General features: G+C 40.7%; 1 protein-coding gene across 1 annotated transcript in view; it reads right to left on the reverse strand.

Moving 5' to 3' along the window:
- LOC119415143 (protein unc-13 homolog A) overlaps positions 1-10554 on the reverse strand; it is a 36250-nt gene extending 25696 nt beyond the window's left edge. The window contains exons 1-5 of the mRNA XM_037682291.1: positions 10381-10554; positions 3376-3405; positions 3138-3237; positions 639-756; positions 370-493 (exon numbers count right to left, since the gene is read on the reverse strand). Coding sequence (XP_037538219.1) covers positions 370-493; positions 639-756; positions 3138-3237; positions 3376-3405; positions 10381-10402 — 394 coding nt within the window. The 5' untranslated portion in view covers positions 10403-10554. The remainder of the gene's footprint in view (positions 1-369; positions 494-638; positions 757-3137; positions 3238-3375; positions 3406-10380) is intronic.
- Between the last annotated feature and the right edge of the window lie 7362 nt (positions 10555-17916).

Below are 17916 nucleotides of genomic sequence, written 5' to 3' on the forward strand. Positions count from 1 at the left end.
ATAGTCTTATAAACAGGTATGATCCTTTAAATGAAGAGTATGTTGGACATTATTGATAACAGAAAGAGGAAACAGCATAAAAATGACAGAGTCAAAGCTAAACGTGTAAGATAGTAAAGTTTTTTTTTTTTTGGGGTGGCACTTGTACACAGCATTACAAACTTTATAACTTAAAAGTGGGTTACGATAATTATTCATACTCAAAGTATTTCTGTTCATTTGTTGCTGTTTGCTATGAAATGTTTTCAACAGATATGATTTAACTGATCCAACTCCCCTTCAACTGATTATTTCCTCGTTCAAGTACACTACAGCCTCACCCCCCCATCGTCAGCTCTTCATTTTATTGATTACTGACCGACTTCTCACCTAGTGGCAGTTCAAAGCGTGTATCAAGAAGCACCAAGTGCAGAGTGGGATCTTTGGTGCCACAGATCTCATTATCAGTCATGATGACTTGGGAGTCCACCGTGAGCCACTCCCCTGGGCCTTCCTGTGTGCACAAAGAGGTTTGATGCAGCTGACTCACAAACTGACAAAACAATGAAAGCAAGTACTAGCACTGCAGATACTGCAGGTATCAGCTAAAAATGAATGCATGTGCATTACTTGAGTGTTAGAGGAGGGTAAAGGCAAACCTCATTTGACTGTCGGATGCTGTGAAGAGGAATCCACACGTAGCCAACCATGGTGTCCCAGATTAACCCTTTGTTCCACACCTCTACTGTCAGACCCAGGTCCAGGCGGTTAATTTCACTACAAAGGCAGAAAAAAAGGAGAAAATTACAAAATGATAAAATACTTTATGATGAAAATACTTTAAAAGAGACATAGTGGTACTTTTATTTCCTGAATCTATTAATAGTTAAATTTCAAACGCAGGTAAAACGTCAGCATAAAAGCAGATTGTAAAATATTAATTTAAAGGTTTAGAATATTTATATGACCCCCCCCCCCCCACACACACACACACACTGCATAATAAATGGCAAATTGCATAACATTTTATGCAATAATACTTTAAACTCTGCTCTATAAATGCTTTATTTTCACATTTTCACTTTCACTACGTTCATTACTAGCTTTATGAACGACGAGAATATTTACATTTATTGTAAAACAAGCTTTTATTTTTAAAATATATCACCATGTTAAAAACAAATCAGTGGCAACTGAACCAGGTTTTTGGCGCTTACGACTCGTGTATTTAAGATGTTAAGATGAGGCAATATCTTACCAAAACATCATGTCTTAAAAAATAAAAATCAAAGACAGGTTTGTCGGTGAGAACTTTCTCTTTTGTTTCTTTTATTCTTATTCAAACAACAGCTCAAATACATTTAAGTCCCTGTAAACAAATCTGTTTATCCAGTATTTCATTAAAAAAACTACCTGCTGGAGGGCAACAGTAAACTGTTTCCACAATGATGATTTACTGTCAATATTTTACAGATGTTTTACTTTGTACATAAATTACACGGGGAAGGTTCAGTTATTTAGACACAGTTTGCTGCTAAATCTGTACTCTTAAATAAATGTGCCTTTTCTTGCAGAACTTATGCACATGGTGATGTAGATCATTGATGATCATTTGTCATTAATAATGAAGCTAAAAGCAAGAAGCCTTCTTAATTCTGAGGTGAAGTGAATGCAGCATGATCTAACGTTGACGTTATAGAATAGAATAGAATAGAATAGAATAGAATAGAATAGAATAGAATAGAATAAAATAGAAACAGCCTTTATTGTCCCACGGATGGGAAATTCAAGTGTAACAGCAGCAACAGATAAAAAGATAAAAAGATTTCACACAAAAGTTCCTAAATGTTAATAAACAATACAATATATAAGAAATAAGATAAACAATATCAATAATAATGTTCAATATGTATTGGAACATTGAGAATGGCAGACTATTTACAGTACAGTATTATAGGCAGAGTGTGTGTTTTAGCAGAGGTCAGCATGTATTTAATCCTTAAGTTATAATGAAGACAGCAAGGCAAGAAAATGATTCTAGCTCATACCAGATGTATAAATTATTTTACTTGTACTTTCAGTTTAGAATTTAGGCAGTTTTTGAGCAAACCCATGTCTTTTTTAAAAAGCAAGCCTAAATAGGTTTACAAGACCAAGGGAAAGAGGAAAGAATGGCCGAAAAAAAGAAAGTAATAAATAAAGAGAGGGAGTTGAGGCACGTGGTGAAAGCAGTGGAGGACGTGATTGTATTGCATGCCTGGAGAGAGAATAAGGCAACTTTAATTAAGAAATAGAGAGAGTAGAGTTCCCATCTCGATGTTACTCCTTTTAACATCAGCACATGTTTGATTGAAGGAACTCACTGAAGGGGCAGAGTCATTTCTCTGCAGTCTGCAAAAGAACATGAGGCGCTTTCTGTAGCCCAAACATTACATAACATGGCTTCACTGATGCAACCCCAGAACAATGCTCAACGCCTCCGAACATCATCCAGAGGCACAGGACTCTCCATTAATCCAGCCTGCTGCATCCCACATGCTAAATGACTCTTACCATTTATCACCCATATGCTGCTACACTGTCAACAGACCTCTGAATCACTCTGCAAGCAAAATATTTCGTGTTGTGCAATTATAGCAACTGCACTGAAATGTTATTCATTAACCATAGAAATATCAATGACAAGAATCTAATCTGAATGGGTAAAATTATTGAAAATTGCTTACTATAGAAGAAGAAAAGAGGGAGTGGAAGGAGTGAAACTGAGGGGGGATGATGGTTAAAATAGGGAGCGGATGAGGAGAGGCTGAGAGGATGAAGATCAAGATGTTTCAGAGGGAGTGACAGAGGAAAGGAAAAATAGGATGGGAGGAAGACAAAGCTAAAAATTAGGAAAAGAGGGGCAGAACTATCAAGAAACAGCAGAAGAATAGAGCAAAAGAGTTGTTGGAGGCAGAGGAAGAGCTATGTGAACCAATACTGGGGGAAAAAGCACATAGGACAAAGGAGTGAAAAAGTAGGAAGAGAGGGAGGAAAGTCAATAGGTTTAAAAAAACATTCAAGCATCAGTGGAAAGAACAGATGAAAGGGTGATGGATGAAAGAATGGAGGATGCAGAGGAAGGTGTGAGCTTTGTCAGAAGATGCAGAAAGACTCACAACATGAAGTCTTGTTCCCAGCAGGGCAAGTTGCCCCTGACAGCGATGGTTGTGCTCTTCACATTTTGTACCTTTAGAGTCACGTAAGTGTTGAACTTTTCTGTGATTAAAAAAAGGAGAGAAAAAAAAAACAGCTGCAGAAATCAACAGTCTCTGAAAGATTTATGTGCTGTTAATGTACTCAGTAAGCAGCTTCCTTCACAGACTGTTTCCTCCTCTTATTATTTCCAGGTCTTACCTTGGGGTCCATCCAGCTTGGCTTTCTTTACTGTGGAAACACAGAGAGGAACATGGTGACATGCAGGAACGCCATCTGTTTTCATACTTACAGTATGCACCCTCTTTATTTACTCATGAATAGAAGGCTAAAATATATGAAAACAGCAGTCATAAAGCAAACTAAAACTAAAACATTATCTTGCATTAAAAATAATAGACATTTTTTAACCCCCCCACCCCTCACCCCCCAAAAAAGGCTATATCAGTTTAGGTTAAGCAAAGCATAGAATTTCTTAGATTTTGACTGAAATATGGATGTAAAACACGAAAACATTTAATGAATTAATAACATTAATATCTGTGTGCTGCATATTACGTAACAATATCCATCCAATTAGATTTTCATTACTCTGCATTTATAGAAATTGCACTTGTAGTGAACCTAATTCTTCAGTTATATCCTGAATATGTTTGGGAATATCTCTTGTATGAGTATTCAAAGGAAGAATTTCCTTCTCTACAAAAACAATGTGTCAGTGAATGTTTCAGTGTATATTAAAGCCAAGGCTTCCTCTCTGCAGCACCGTTTTACCAGTTTTGACGTAGCTAACTCACATGCATTTTTAATACTCGTCTTCCTCTCCACCACACATGTATGCATAGGCGATGGGATCACGCTGCAGATGTGTATGCACACATGCAGTTGTTTACAGAATACAGAAACAAGCATAAATTTAACATTTTCAATAATGAAATTGAAACCTTTTTCTCTCAGCTCTTTAGAAATTTGTCAGGACTTATCCCACAATTTTCTCCGCTTTCAACATCAGTAGTCACCATGGTAACCACCACAAAATGAAAAGCATAATTGCCCTGAGTCAGCAAGGCTCTCTGTTTCCATTCCTCAAACCTTTTACGCTCTACCTTTCATATTACATGCACAAACCCACGCTAAACCTGCACATTTTGTCACGTGTTTACATCAGCAGGCACATGCTCGTGCAGTGGCTCGCTCTAATGTAGTGCACCTGCAGCAAAGATAAAATGATCTGTGGCCGTTCAGCCTCAGCTACCATTAGGAAGATTGACCATGTATAAAACACATGTTAATATGTATATTTTTGCGTTAAAACAAGAACTAAAAAAAATAAAGACCTAATTCCTTGAAGGAATGCATATCACCTATCATGTCCAAGTTTTAAACTAAAATTAAAGCTGCAAGCAGCCTTGAAGGCCCTCGTAGCAAAGCGCCGCTCCGGCCTTAAGGCAACCGCGGGAGCTCCAGCGACTCTGCCCAGTCGCCGTGGCAAACGCTCTCGCTCCCGTCCCGCGCCTGTTCACCAGGGTGTGCAATTGTGGATCAATCACTGAAGGTTTGATGTCTCAGACAGTTGTCGTGTAGGAGCTATTAGCGTTTCGTTTTTCATGGCGAGATGTCAAACTTTGAGGTCTGGCCCCGCCCCTTCAGCATGCTTCAGTTTGCACCATTTTGATAACTTTTCGTCCCCCATGTCTTTTGACCAAAATGCCAAGTTTGAAACCAATTGAGCGAAATCTCTAGGAGGAGTTTGTTCAAATACATAGGCTGTAAACCGCCAAAAAGGCGTGAAAATTGGGAGGACATTCCAAAATGGCCGCCTTCCTGTTTATCGTACAATGTTGGTGCCAGAGGGTGTTCTGTGCATCTTGGGGAATTGGACAAGTGTACCAAATTTCATGTTTCTACGATAAACTAAGGTTAATGCGGAGGGTGTTTTGAAAATTTCCAGGTGGCGCTCTTGAGCCGTATCTGTTGCGATTTTTGCCATGCCCTTAAAATACGTAAATTTGCACCAGTCCTGATGCGTCCGCCAAATTAAGTGACTTTTAGGATATATTAAGGCCCCCAAAATTGCCAATTCATTTGGCGGAAAAAATAATAGCTCGGACCTGAACAGAGTGATTACAATAGGCCTTTGCAGCGCTTCGCTGCTCGGGCCTAATAATCTACTGTTAATAAATGATGGAATTGGAGTTGTTTTGGTTCAACCTAAAAAAGTTAAAGCTGGTCCCCTGGACATTCAAAAAAACAAAACAAAAAAATTGTACATACGTTTTGTCTCTCATCCGAAAGACTTCCTCAGTCTGAGGTGCTGTATTCAGCTCAGTCTTATAAATAGCACCTTCTCAGAGTGGATCAACCAAAACCAGCTGATCACATGCTCAAGAAGGACCATCAGCCTAACAATGGATCATTAGCACACTGATGGTGGTTTACTGTTCACAGAGGGCTGAGTGATACTAGCAATCACAGCATTGTAAGAGAGGGACAGTTGAACCCGGAGGCCTCCACCCCTGTTTAATGATGGACGATTTCTTTTCACAAAGATGGCCTCCTTTACTCCTCTCTCAAACCATCGTTCCTCTCTGTCCAGGATGTGAACATCTTCATCCCTGAAAAAGTGACCACTGGCCTGGAGATGAGTGTAGACCGCAGAATCCTGGCCTGATGATGTTGATCTTCTGTGCTGGGCCATCCTTTTGGCCAGTGGCTGTTTAGTTTCCCCGATGTAAGACTGATCACAGCCCTCCTGACACTGAACAGCATACACAACATTACTCTGTTTGTGCCGGGGGACTGGATCTTTGGGATGTACCAGTCTTTGCCGTAATGTATTTTGGGGTTTAAAAGCCACTGGGACATTGTGTTTAGAAAATAAACGTTTCAGTTTTTCTGATACTCCCTCAACATACGGAATGACCACTGGTCTGGGTCTGGGTTCCTCCTTTTCACCTGATGGCTGACTGGAGTCCTGTTTGGGTTTCTTCTCTGCTTTCAGGAAGGCCCAGTTAGGATATCCACATTGCTCTAGAGCCTGTCTTGTGTGGGATTTCTCCTTCTGCCTGGCTCCTGAGCTAGTGGGGACACTGTCTGCTCTGTGGTACAGAGTCCTGATGATTCCTAACTTGTGCTCCAAAGGGTGATGGGAGTCAAACTGCAAATACTGGTCTGTGTGGGTGGGTTTGCGGTACACCTCGGTTTGCAAATGTCCTCTATCAGAGACTGAGACCTCACAGTCCAAGAAAGCCAGTCTGCCATTTTTTACATCTTCTCGTGTGAACTTGATGTATTTATCCACAGAGTTGATGTGGTCAGTAAAATGTTGGACTTCCTGAGATTTAATTTTAACCCAGGTGTCGTCAACATACCTGAACCAATGACTTGGTGGTGTCCCTGAAAAGGACGTCAAGGCTCTCTTTTCTACCTCCTCCATGTACAGGTTGGCAACAATAGGAGAAACTGGAGACCCCATAGCACACCCATGTTTCTGCCTATAATATTGCTCCCCATATGTGAAGTAGGTTGACTGCAGGCACAGTTTCAAGAGTTGACACAGTTGTTCTGTGGAAAGCGTGGTCCTGCTGCTCAGAGTGGTGTCTGGTTTTAATTTTAAACTGACCACCTCTACTGCATCATCAACAGGAATGCACGTAAAGAGTGATGTGACATCAAAAGAGACCATTGTTTCATCAGTCTCCATGATGTCCAATATTCAACTTTATCACTAATATCGGCTGATACCGATACCGATAATATCAGGCATCCCTAGTTTATTGTCATTCGCATCACATGTGGTAGATGAGGTGGAACAAAATTATGTACTCAGGGTCCCAGTTACAACCAAAAATAGCAAAATATAAAGTGTAAAAAGAAACAGTATATAAGAATCTAAGCTATACAGTAAGATATATTCTAAATTAACGCCAAACGCTAAACACTAATAAAATAAAACAATATGGCGTATCAACAGCAGCCTGAACATGAGTCTGTGGTGAGCAGGTGTGTATGAATGAATAAAAAAAGTCAAACTATGTAATTAGTAGTTGTAAGAATTGTTAAGGCAAATTAAACAAAAGTCAGCGCTTGCTTCCTCCCTTGAACATTTGCCTTACATTTAAACAGAGAATTATAACAGCATAACAGAGGATCAATAAAAAAATTAAATTGGATTTTCAGTGGCAGACAGCTGAAACTTAAAGATAACACATGATCATAAATCTGCCTGTCAGGTTGAGATATAGTGAGAAATATATAACACGTACCTAACAATTAAAATTTAAGAAAAGCAAACAAAAATAAATGAATAAAACATGACCTTCCTCCATGATAAGTTTCAACATGTCAGAACAATCAACTGGCCGAAATGTAGATGAGAAGCCTGGATTCAGAGAAATAATTCAAATGTTCATCTCATTAAATGCCTTGACAGAGACATGCCAAATCTTAATGTTTTTTTGTTGGTTTGTTTGTTTTGCTATTTAAGTAGACTTTACTGGAACAGATCTGGCAGCATGGTGGCTCAGTTGATAGAGCTGTTGCTTCTCAGTGAGAAGGTCGCCGGATCAAATCTTGGCCGGAAGCCTTTCTGGGTGGAGTCTGCATGTTCTCTCCGTGCATGTGTGGGTTTTCTCCAGGTACTCCTGTTTCCTCCCACAGACCAAAAATATGCACGTGGCTGATTGGTAACTCTAAACTGTCCAGATGTCATTAAGAATCAATGAATGGTTGTTTGTCTCTATGTGTCCCTGTGATGGACTTTCGACTTGTCCAGGGTGTCCCCCGCCTATCACACAGTGACTGCTGGAAACGAGCACCAGTGACCCCCGCAACCCGAAAAGGAAGAAGCGGGTAAAGAAAATGGATGGATGGATGAAATGGATCTGACACACTCAATGTAAATCTTTCCCAGCAGTTTCATTCAGGAATTACCTCTGTCACAGCAGAGTCTGACTTACGGGAGCTGAGCTGCCTGCCAAGGAAAGAGGCTCGACAGGGAATCAGACAGACCCTTCAGCTTCAACTGTCAGGGAATATTAACTAGGGAGAGAGTGAGCTGACATCAGCCATTTCATGACAAAGTGAGGGGCGACTGGATTCAGATAGACTGTATCTGCTTCTGAGGGCTCACAAAACATCTGCAGTGGTCTACATGCTGACAGTGATGTAACAGTTGTTCTATTTCTGACCAGATCAAGACAATAACAATTTGACCTCAATGTAGTAAAAAGATTAGAAGTTTTTCAGTGTCTAAAAGTGTATTTTTCTTTTGGACCTTGTAAATATTAAATTTCTTTTTCACTTTTTGGTACTTTATTGTGTACCTGATGCATGCTTTACTGTATTTCTTGTTTGTTTTTTTGGCGAGTCGAAACGGTTCTTGTCATCCTGAACATTTCATTGCATTGTCGACCTTGTGTTAACCTGCACGTGACAAATAAACAATAAACTAAAATCTGCTTAGCTGGCAGATGCGCCACAGAAATGCAGCCTATTCAAGAAGTACTGTAGAGGCCAGAAATAGCTGGAGTCAGGTATGCATGAATGATGTAACAGAACAGAAAGAGGGCGCGCTGCCAAGTCTAGTAGTCTACGGCACCAGCAGCCACAGCCAGTGTTTATGAATGAAAGACTCTCAGGGTCTTAACGACATCTGGGACTGACAGAGCAGGGACAGTCAATGGGTGGACATGGCAGGATGGGATGATGGGATATCATTTATCATAAACTGAATGCATACAAAGTGACTGTAAAAGACTCCTAATTTTTCTTTTGCACTCACATTTGATCTACGCTGAGACAAATGTGCACACACTGGTCGTTTCTGCATGCTCGATCAGTCAAAGGTTGAATAGATCAACAACAAAAAAAACAAATATATTAAATATTTCATGGTTTCATCCACAAAAAGAAACTCTGCTACAAGTGAATAATAGTTGCACATTTAACCTAAAAACCTAATCAAATGCTTTGCTTCAAGCTCTAGGACAGTTGCAGTGATGCAAGACCTTTTTCCAAGGTGGCTACTGGTATGAGGAAGTGATTCCTATTTGGCAGAGGTCCAACTCATTCCTGTTCAGTGTAATGACTCACTGGGACTACACCATCATTATTTCCCCCTAATCTTCCCCTATGACAAGTCAACATGCCTGCCCTGAAAAAAACAGCAACATATATGAGCTGAATTAAATTAAGCTATTTTGGAAAATCATTTAAATCATGTTCACAAGTGACAGAAAAGGGTATCCTTTCCTTTGGAGGGGCTATATTTAAAATGACAGCTTTAATGAGTATTCTTGGCCTTCAAATCCGACATACAATCTGACATGAGATCTATAAATCAAGACAATAATGTAATCAAGATCATTCCTGACTGCCAGTTTGATGAGGGCTGTTTAGAAATTCATCAAGTATTAAAACAATGCGTGTTTCTACTCGTCCTAAATTGAACCCACAAATGTTGCTGATTCAGCTTCAAGAAAATCCTGAAAAACGCACGCTCAGTCAGAGGATCTCCCTTATTTTAGGCGTTATTTTTCCCTCATCCTTTTAAACTTGACTGCGATGCTGTGACGTCACATCCAGCGCAATCCCAGCAGATGCTTATTCATCCTAATCTGAGCAAGTAGGGACAGCGCTAAGCATCAAGTGCGCCTGTGGAGGGAGGAGGAGGTGACGCATGGCTTTCAGGGGGGAAAAAGGCGGAGGAGTGACGCGCACCTCCTGCCGCTGTCTGCCAGTATTCCCTCGGTACAGAGAGGAGCGGCAAAGGGGAGCGGCGCGCACCGCGGTGCGGCAGAGGAGGCGGCAGGGGTTTTTCCTCCTCCTCCTCCTCCTCCTGCCTACGCATGAATGAGCTGAGTGGATGATACACACACGCACACGCACACACACACACACACACACCACACACACAGAGGAAACAGCATCCTTTCTTGCATCTTTAGAAACTCAGCTTGTTGTCATAAACACCCTTTTCCTTTTCCTTATCATTTGGGCTCAAAGACGCAATTAAACAAACCAGCACTGCTTTCTGTTCAAAACTATAAACCCCGTTATGGACACGCTGTCTTCGTTAAAAGCCGCCGTGTGTTGAAATGACAAACACTTTTCCACGGAGCTGACATCCCGCAGGCTGTCAGACAACTGGTGCGGTGAAGCAACTTCAATAACATCCCGCGCGGCGTCGTTCGCCTCCTCTCTTACCTCCCACACACAGCAGGGACATCTCTGAAGCGGAGTGAGCGTCCCCGGCTGTCCTCTACTCGGTGTTCCGTGCTTTGCTCGGTCCGTCCTTAGTCTCTGAGCCAGAAACAAACTCAAACCGACAAACCCGCGCGCTCGAAATGGTAACGGAAATCAACCGGCAGCATCTCCCGGACGCTCGTCTCTTCTTCTGCGGGACCGTTTACTCCTTCAAACAGGACAGCAGGAGTGAATTTCTCGCCTCCTTCTCCACCCCGCTCCACGACTTCCTCCTCTGCATTGCCTCAGCTCTCTGCTCCTCCTGCGCGTACAGCCATCTTGTTTCAGCAGCATCCAGCGAGCTCCGCGCGAGGACAACTCCCCCGTGCGAAGTCCGCCCTGACGTCACGGTTGATGAGAAGCGGGAAAGAGGAGGGCTCGTGCCCCCCAGGAGGTGGCCTGCAGAGAGTCAACGGGAACGAGATGGTACAGTGCTCTCAACGAGCGGAGCAGGTTCGTTTCTAAGCGTTTGGGTTTAATTCCTCCTAATCCGTTGTTTTCCTGCTTTTATTTCCCTTCTGCAATCTAGCTACTTCTATAATTTTGTGCCACTTTAACCATTATAAAAATACTCCAGGAGATAAATATGATTTCCCCACACACACTTGTTTTGGTAAAAAAAAAAAAAAAAGTTTGTTTACAAATATTTTCATTTGGAAAAACATATGAGTTTCTTCAAAAACGTTCTCTTTAAAATCTGCTTCAATATTCAACAATCCATGATTGTTATGCTACTTATACATTTTTAGCTATATTTTGCTGTTTTAGCTAGCCTTTTTTTTTTTTTTTTTTTTTTTGGTTTTTTTTTTGTTTTTTTGTTAACCTTTTTTTTTTTTTTTTTTTGAGAGCTGATACTTTAGTTTTTAGCTAACTTTTTGCTAGTTTTAGCTACTGCTAGCTTTAAGCCAGTATTTTGAAACTTTTAGCTTCTGGCTAATTTTGTGATGCATTTGATTTTTAATACTTCTGGCTTACCTCACTCATGGGTGGCTTTAAACTTTCTTCACGTAAGTCAAGTCAACTTTATTTATGAAGCACATTTAAAACAGCAGTTACCAAAGTGCTTAACAATAACATCAATGAAAGTAAATTAATTAAAAAATAAATAAACTACACTACTGAAAAATTAATTAAAAGCATTAAAGAAAAAAACATAAAAACACAGAACAAAAAATACTAAACGCACGTGTGAAATGCCAGAGAAAACAGATGTGATTTTAGCAGATTTAAAAACAGGAAGAGAAGTGGACTGCCTGATGTTGGGAGGCAGATTGTTCCAAAGTTTGGGGCCCACGACTGAAAAAGCCCGATCACCTCTGAGTTTCAATCTTATTTTTGGAACAGCCAAAAGCAGCTGATCAGATGATATCAGGTCTCCAGAGGGATATGCAGTAGCTCAGAGAGATAAGGGGGGTGCAAGGTCATTTATGCACTTAAAGATTAGCAGGATAATTTTAAAATCAATTCTACAGGGAGCTATAGGACAAAACAATGTGATCAAACTGAGTTCCAGTTAAGAGCCAAGCAGCAGCATCCTGGACAAGCTGGAGATGTGAAATGGAGACCTGGCTGACCCCAGCATATAGAGTGCATTACAGTAGTCCAGTCAGGTCGTGATAAAGGCATGGACTCGTTTTTCATATAATCATCTTCACATTAGTTGCCATTGTCAAACTTGTTGGCTGCACTTAACCAGAGGAAATGATCCCTCAAAACAAACTTTCTTATCAAAAACAAATAAAATTTTCACTTGAACACAAAACATTTATTGTTTCAAGATTGCACCCAATCTTGATGTTGCCTTTTCTATTCTACCTGGAGACAAATCAAGCGAACTCTATGGGTGTTTCACTCGATATTGTCCCCTCTGCAGCATTGATCAAACAAAAAGAAACCTTTGATTCACAACAAATGCTTTCTTGAAAATACTTTTGGACAACACAATAAATTAATAATTTACACAAATAATTTGTAGCTGTTTAAACTAGCCTTTTGAGCCTTTAAGCTAACCTTTTGATCCACCTAGCTTTTGGCTAGCCTTCTGTTACTTAGTATTTTCTGGCTTCTGGCTAACTTTTTGACTTTTTTTTTCCCCCAAGACATTTTGTAAACTGTTTTAATCCACTATGGGAGTGTGGTATTTGTGGGACTCCAGTTTGTTTGTGACTTCTTGGGCTGAAAAAGTCCTTCAGATGAAGGATGAAACATCCATCCATCCATTATCTTTTACCCGCGTCTTCCATTTTGGGTCACGAAGGTCGGTGCCCATGTCCAGCAATCACAGTGCAAGGGGCGGGGTATACACCCTGGACAGGTCACAAGTCCATCACAGGGCCACATAGAGACAAACAACCATTCACTCTCTCACTCACACCTAGGGACAATTTAGGGTTACCAATCAGCCTAACATGCATGTTTTTGGTCTGTGGGAGGAAACCGGAGTACCCGGAGAAAACCCACGCATGCACGAAGAGAACATGCAAACTCCACCCAGAAAGGCCCCCGGACCGGGATTTGAACCAGGGACCTGCTCGCTGAGAGGCAGCAGCTCTACCAGTTGTGCCACCGTGCTGCCTAGGATGAAACATCTTTGCAAAAAACAATCCAAAAAAAAGTCCAGATGGCCTTGCGGAATATCGGATTTGTAACCTGGATTATTGGACATGAACTGTTGGTCTTTTGATATGTAGCTTTTTTGTCCATCTTTTCCTGCTTTTAGCTACTAGATAGCCTTTTGATTATTAGCTTCTAGCTTATTTTTTGAAACTATTAACTTCTAACTAGCCTTTTGATACTTTTTTAGCTAGCCTTTTCATATGTTTATCTTTTATCAAGCCTTTTGCTACATAAGGGCGGCTGTCGCGAGTGGTTAGAGCAGTCATCCTCCAATGCAAGAGTTGGGGGTTCGATTCCACCAGCAGCCACACGCCTAAGTGTCCCTGGGCAAGATGCTGAACCCCTCATTGCCTCTGATGTCCTATCGGTGTATGAATGTGATAAAGCACTTTGTACAGATCTAGTAGAGTGCTGTATGAATGGGTGAATGAGGGCACAGATTGTGTTGTAAAGCGCTTTGAGTATTTTGATAAAATAGAAAGGTGATATATAAGTACAGTCCATTTACCATTTTAGTTTCTAGATAATACACTGCCTGGCCAAAAAACAGTCATCACCTGGATTTAACTAAGCAAATAGGTATGAGCCTCCTATTGGAAAATTACTGCATGGACGATTATCTTTCAGCTGGCAACAAGTTATTTATCTCCAACTGGTGCAATGAGTTGCTGCTCATTTCTTAAACAACCATGTCGAAAGACTCATCGCGTGGTCGTGGAAAAGATGTCAGTCTGTTAGAGAAGGGTCAAATCATTGGCATCAAGCAGAGAAAACATCTGAGGAGATTGCAGAAACTACTAGAATTGGGTTAAGAACTGTCCAACACATTATTAAAAATTGGAAGGATAGTGGGGACCCATCGTCTTAGAGGAAGAAATGTGGCAGGAAAAAAAATCCTGAATGATCGTGATCGGCGATCACTTAAACATTTGGTGAAATCAAATGGAAGAAAAACAACAGTAGCACTCAGGGCTGTGTTTAATAGTGAAAGTAAGAACATTTCCACATGCACAATGTGAAGAGAACACAAGGGATTGGGACTGAGCACCTGTGTAGCCTTAAGAAAACCACTAATCAGTGAGGCTAGCTGGAACAAAGGCTTCAATTTTCTAGGGAGCATAAAGATTGGACTCTGGAGCAATGGAAGAAGGTCATGTGGTCTGATGAGTCCAGATTTACCCTGTTCCAGAGTGATGGGTGCATCAGGGTAAGAAGAGAGGCAGGTGAAATGATGCACCCATCATGCCTAGTGCCTAGACATCAATGCAAAATCTTAGTGAAAAATTAATGCAACACTGGATGGAAATCGCCCTGTGATGGACTTGCGACCCGTCCAGGGTGTACCCCGCCCCTCGCACAGTGATTGCTGGACATGGGCACCGGCGACCCCCGTGACCCAAAGTGGAACAAGCGGGTAAAGAAAATGGATGGATGGATGGATGGATGGATGGAAATCGATCTTGTGACATGGCAGAAGCTTATTGAAACAATGCCACAGAGAATGCATGCCATAATCAAAGCTAAAGGCGGTCCAACAAAATATTAGTGTGACATTTTTTTTGGTGGCAACTTTTTTTTAGCCAGGCAGTGTATTTGATCATTTAAATAGGGAGAGTGGTGGCAAAGAGGCTAGAGAAGGTGGGCCTGTGATCGGAAGGTCGCCGGTTCAACCTCCCGTACCGACAACATCAAAATGTGGGTGGGATAAGTGAAGCACCCACACCTGCCTCCACCCTTATTTGCCCAACTCTGGGCCCTTGAGCAAGGCCCTTAACCCCCACCATTTGCTCCCCCAGGTGCCCTAGATGGCAGCCCTTTGCTCCACACAGAGGGCTGTGGTAGCTCAGTGGTCTGTGGTTGCGTCAGAAAAGACATCTTTCTGAAAAACAAGTGCCAAGTCTTGGTGCACGTTAGTTCACTGTGACGACCCCTGTAAAAGGGAGCAGCTGAAATTTTTATTTTTGATAGTTTTAACTTTTAGCTAACTTTTTGATACTTTTAGCATTTGGCTAACTTTTCTATACTTTTATCTAGCCTTTTCATATTTTTAAGATAAAACTCACTGAAGACAGACATGAATTATACACTACATAGAAACACATTTGGAAAAACACTGATGATAAAAGCACATAGCATAAAACAAAGTTAAAATCATACAGATATTTAAAATGTGATTTCAGAAAGTTATTCTTATGTTTTTGACCCTATGGGTCTAATATACGTTTATTTTTAATCTACTCACAAGACCAAGTTAAAAATGTTTAACACTATGTTGCATTATCTCCTCAAAACAACACTGAATGTGTTTGGGAACCCAGTAAAACACTTTTTTCATTCAACCTTTATTATACTGTACAGGTTAATCTCTTTGAGTCACGAGGACTCATTTTGAAAAGAGACCAGCTTTAGACAAAAACCACAGATGAGGTATGCTGGTGAAGATTCTCAGTCATCCAGGACATGATGAATTCAAAAAGCGTTCCACAGATGAGGTACACACAGCAATATAAACATTCATATAAACGCATATAAAATGAAAAGTAAAGAAAAGAAGTGATATACAACAAAATAAAAAAACATGCTACATTATAAAACTGTTTAAAATACTTAAAAACAGGAACATGTCTGCATAGATTTTTGCATTGAATTTAACAGTTGTTTAAAATCCCTTAGAGAGGTCAAAGTCTGCCTACCGTACCCACCACTGCACCAAGTATTCACTGGTTAACTGGACAACTTTAACTTCACACAGACTCTCTCACTGGTACATTTTCATCTTTAAATCACTTCTTGGTCTGCTGCCTTCATACATCTCCTCCTACATGTCTCTGCGTGAGTGCAGCTACAGCGTGCGCTCTCAGGACATTACCTGCAGTGTTCCCTCAGTGCGGACTGAACTAGGCAAAAGGGCCTTCTCCTACTCCACTCCTGTTTCTTGGAATATCTTACAAAAAGATCTGAAGCTCTCGACCTAAGTGGCTTTAAGGAGGACCCTTATCAGTATGCATACCGCGAGAACCGATTAACAGAGGATGCCATCTCCTCTGTGGTCCACACTGCGCTCAACCACCTGGAGCAGAAAAACTCTTACGTCCGTATGCTCTTTGTGGACTTCACATCCGCCTTCAACACCATGATCCCCCAAACCCTGATAGACAAACTATCCACACTAGGACTAAGCCCCTCGATTTGCAACTGGGTACTAGACTTCTTAACAAACAGACCACAGTCAGTGAGGATCCACAACTTTTCCTCCTCCACCATAACCCTCAGCACTGGCTCTCCTCAGGGATGTGTGTTGAGCCCCCTCCTGTTTACTCTGCTCATGTATGATTGTGCAGCTACCCATCCAGACTGTCACATTGTAAAGTTTGCAGATGATACAGCGGTGGTTGGAGGCATCACAAACAATGATGAGTCCAGCTACAGGCAGGAGGTGGAACACCTGGAGAGCTGGTGCAAAGAAAATAACCTTCACATCAATGTGAAGAAGACAAAGGAGATGATTGTGGACTTCAGAAGGAACAAAAACATCTACACCCCCCTGAACATAAGAGGATCTGCAGTGGAAGTGGTCTCCAGCTACAAGTACTTGGGTGTACACATGAATGACAACCTCAGCTGGAGCAACAACACCACCAGCCTGATCAAGAAAGCTCATCAGAGACTCTACTTCCTCAGACGGCTGAGGCGAGCTGGTCTGGGAAGCTCAGTCCTCACCTCCTTTTACAGTGGAGAGCATCCTGTGCTCCACACTGCAAAAAGTACCCATCTAAAAATAAGTAAAAAAATACTAGATAATAGCCTGAATCATCTCAAATTAAGTGAAATAATCTGCCAGTGCAGTAAGATAATTGCACTTGGTAAGATTTCTTGAAATAAGTAAATATTTCTAGGCTTTAGACAAGTGAGAAATGTCTTAAAACAAGTTGTAAAAAAACTCATTACAAGTACTTTATGAAGTAAAATAAACTCAATACTAGTCTGTTAATGCTTCTTTCAGTTTTCATTTTTTCTCACTTTGACAGAAAATATCTTAAAACAAGGCCAACTAAACAAGATGGATCTTCTGGAATTAAGAACTATTAATAGATTTTCCATCTTAAAACAAGACAAAGCATTTACACTAAAATAAATCAGGCATATTGTGTACAAATGACCTTTATTTAAATTGTCTGTTCAAATTGTAACAATTATTTCAATCATCGTACACATGAATGTCAAGACAAATATGGTGAACTTATTTGGTGCTCTTATCACAAATAACCAACTAACATAAAGCTACAAAATCTTCAAATTTCTTAAGCAACATCTGAGGCACTTGTTGATAGAAGAAATAAGTACTTCATATCAGATTATCAAAAAAAAGTAAGAATTTAAATAACTTCACAGCCTTCAGTTCAAAACTTTCCAACACAAACTTGAAAGTTATTTGCACCTAACTGAAATCTCTCTACTCAATAAAACTTTTCACTCTGTCATGTCAAGACAAATTCTCAAGATAAACTTCTTTTGTGTTCCTCTCAACTATTAAACAACTAACCGGGATCCACATATAACGTTACAGACCCTCACATTTAAAAGTAGAACATTCGAGGCACTGTGCATATATAAAAAATATTACATTTCAATGTAAATAAGTTTTCAGGTCAAAAATTCAAACACAGACCTGGAAGTTAAAAACACATAAGTGGAAGAGCTCTACTTCTCAATGAAATGTTTCCACTCTGCCATGACTCTTTTGTCTGAGCCTGTGGTGTCTTTCTCATGGATACTGTCCTTTAACACTTCAGTCTGAATGACAGAGAGAAGGGTTGCCACACACTTTGGATAGGTGAGATGCATGGTGTAGTAGTGAGATGCATGGTGTAGTAGTGAGAT

Source organism: Nematolebias whitei, chromosome 9 (genome assembly GCF_014905685.2).
Source record: "Nematolebias whitei isolate Nwh7 chromosome 9, NemWhi1, whole genome shotgun sequence".
Classification (NCBI taxonomy): Eukaryota; Metazoa; Chordata; class Actinopteri; order Cyprinodontiformes; family Rivulidae; genus Nematolebias; species Nematolebias whitei.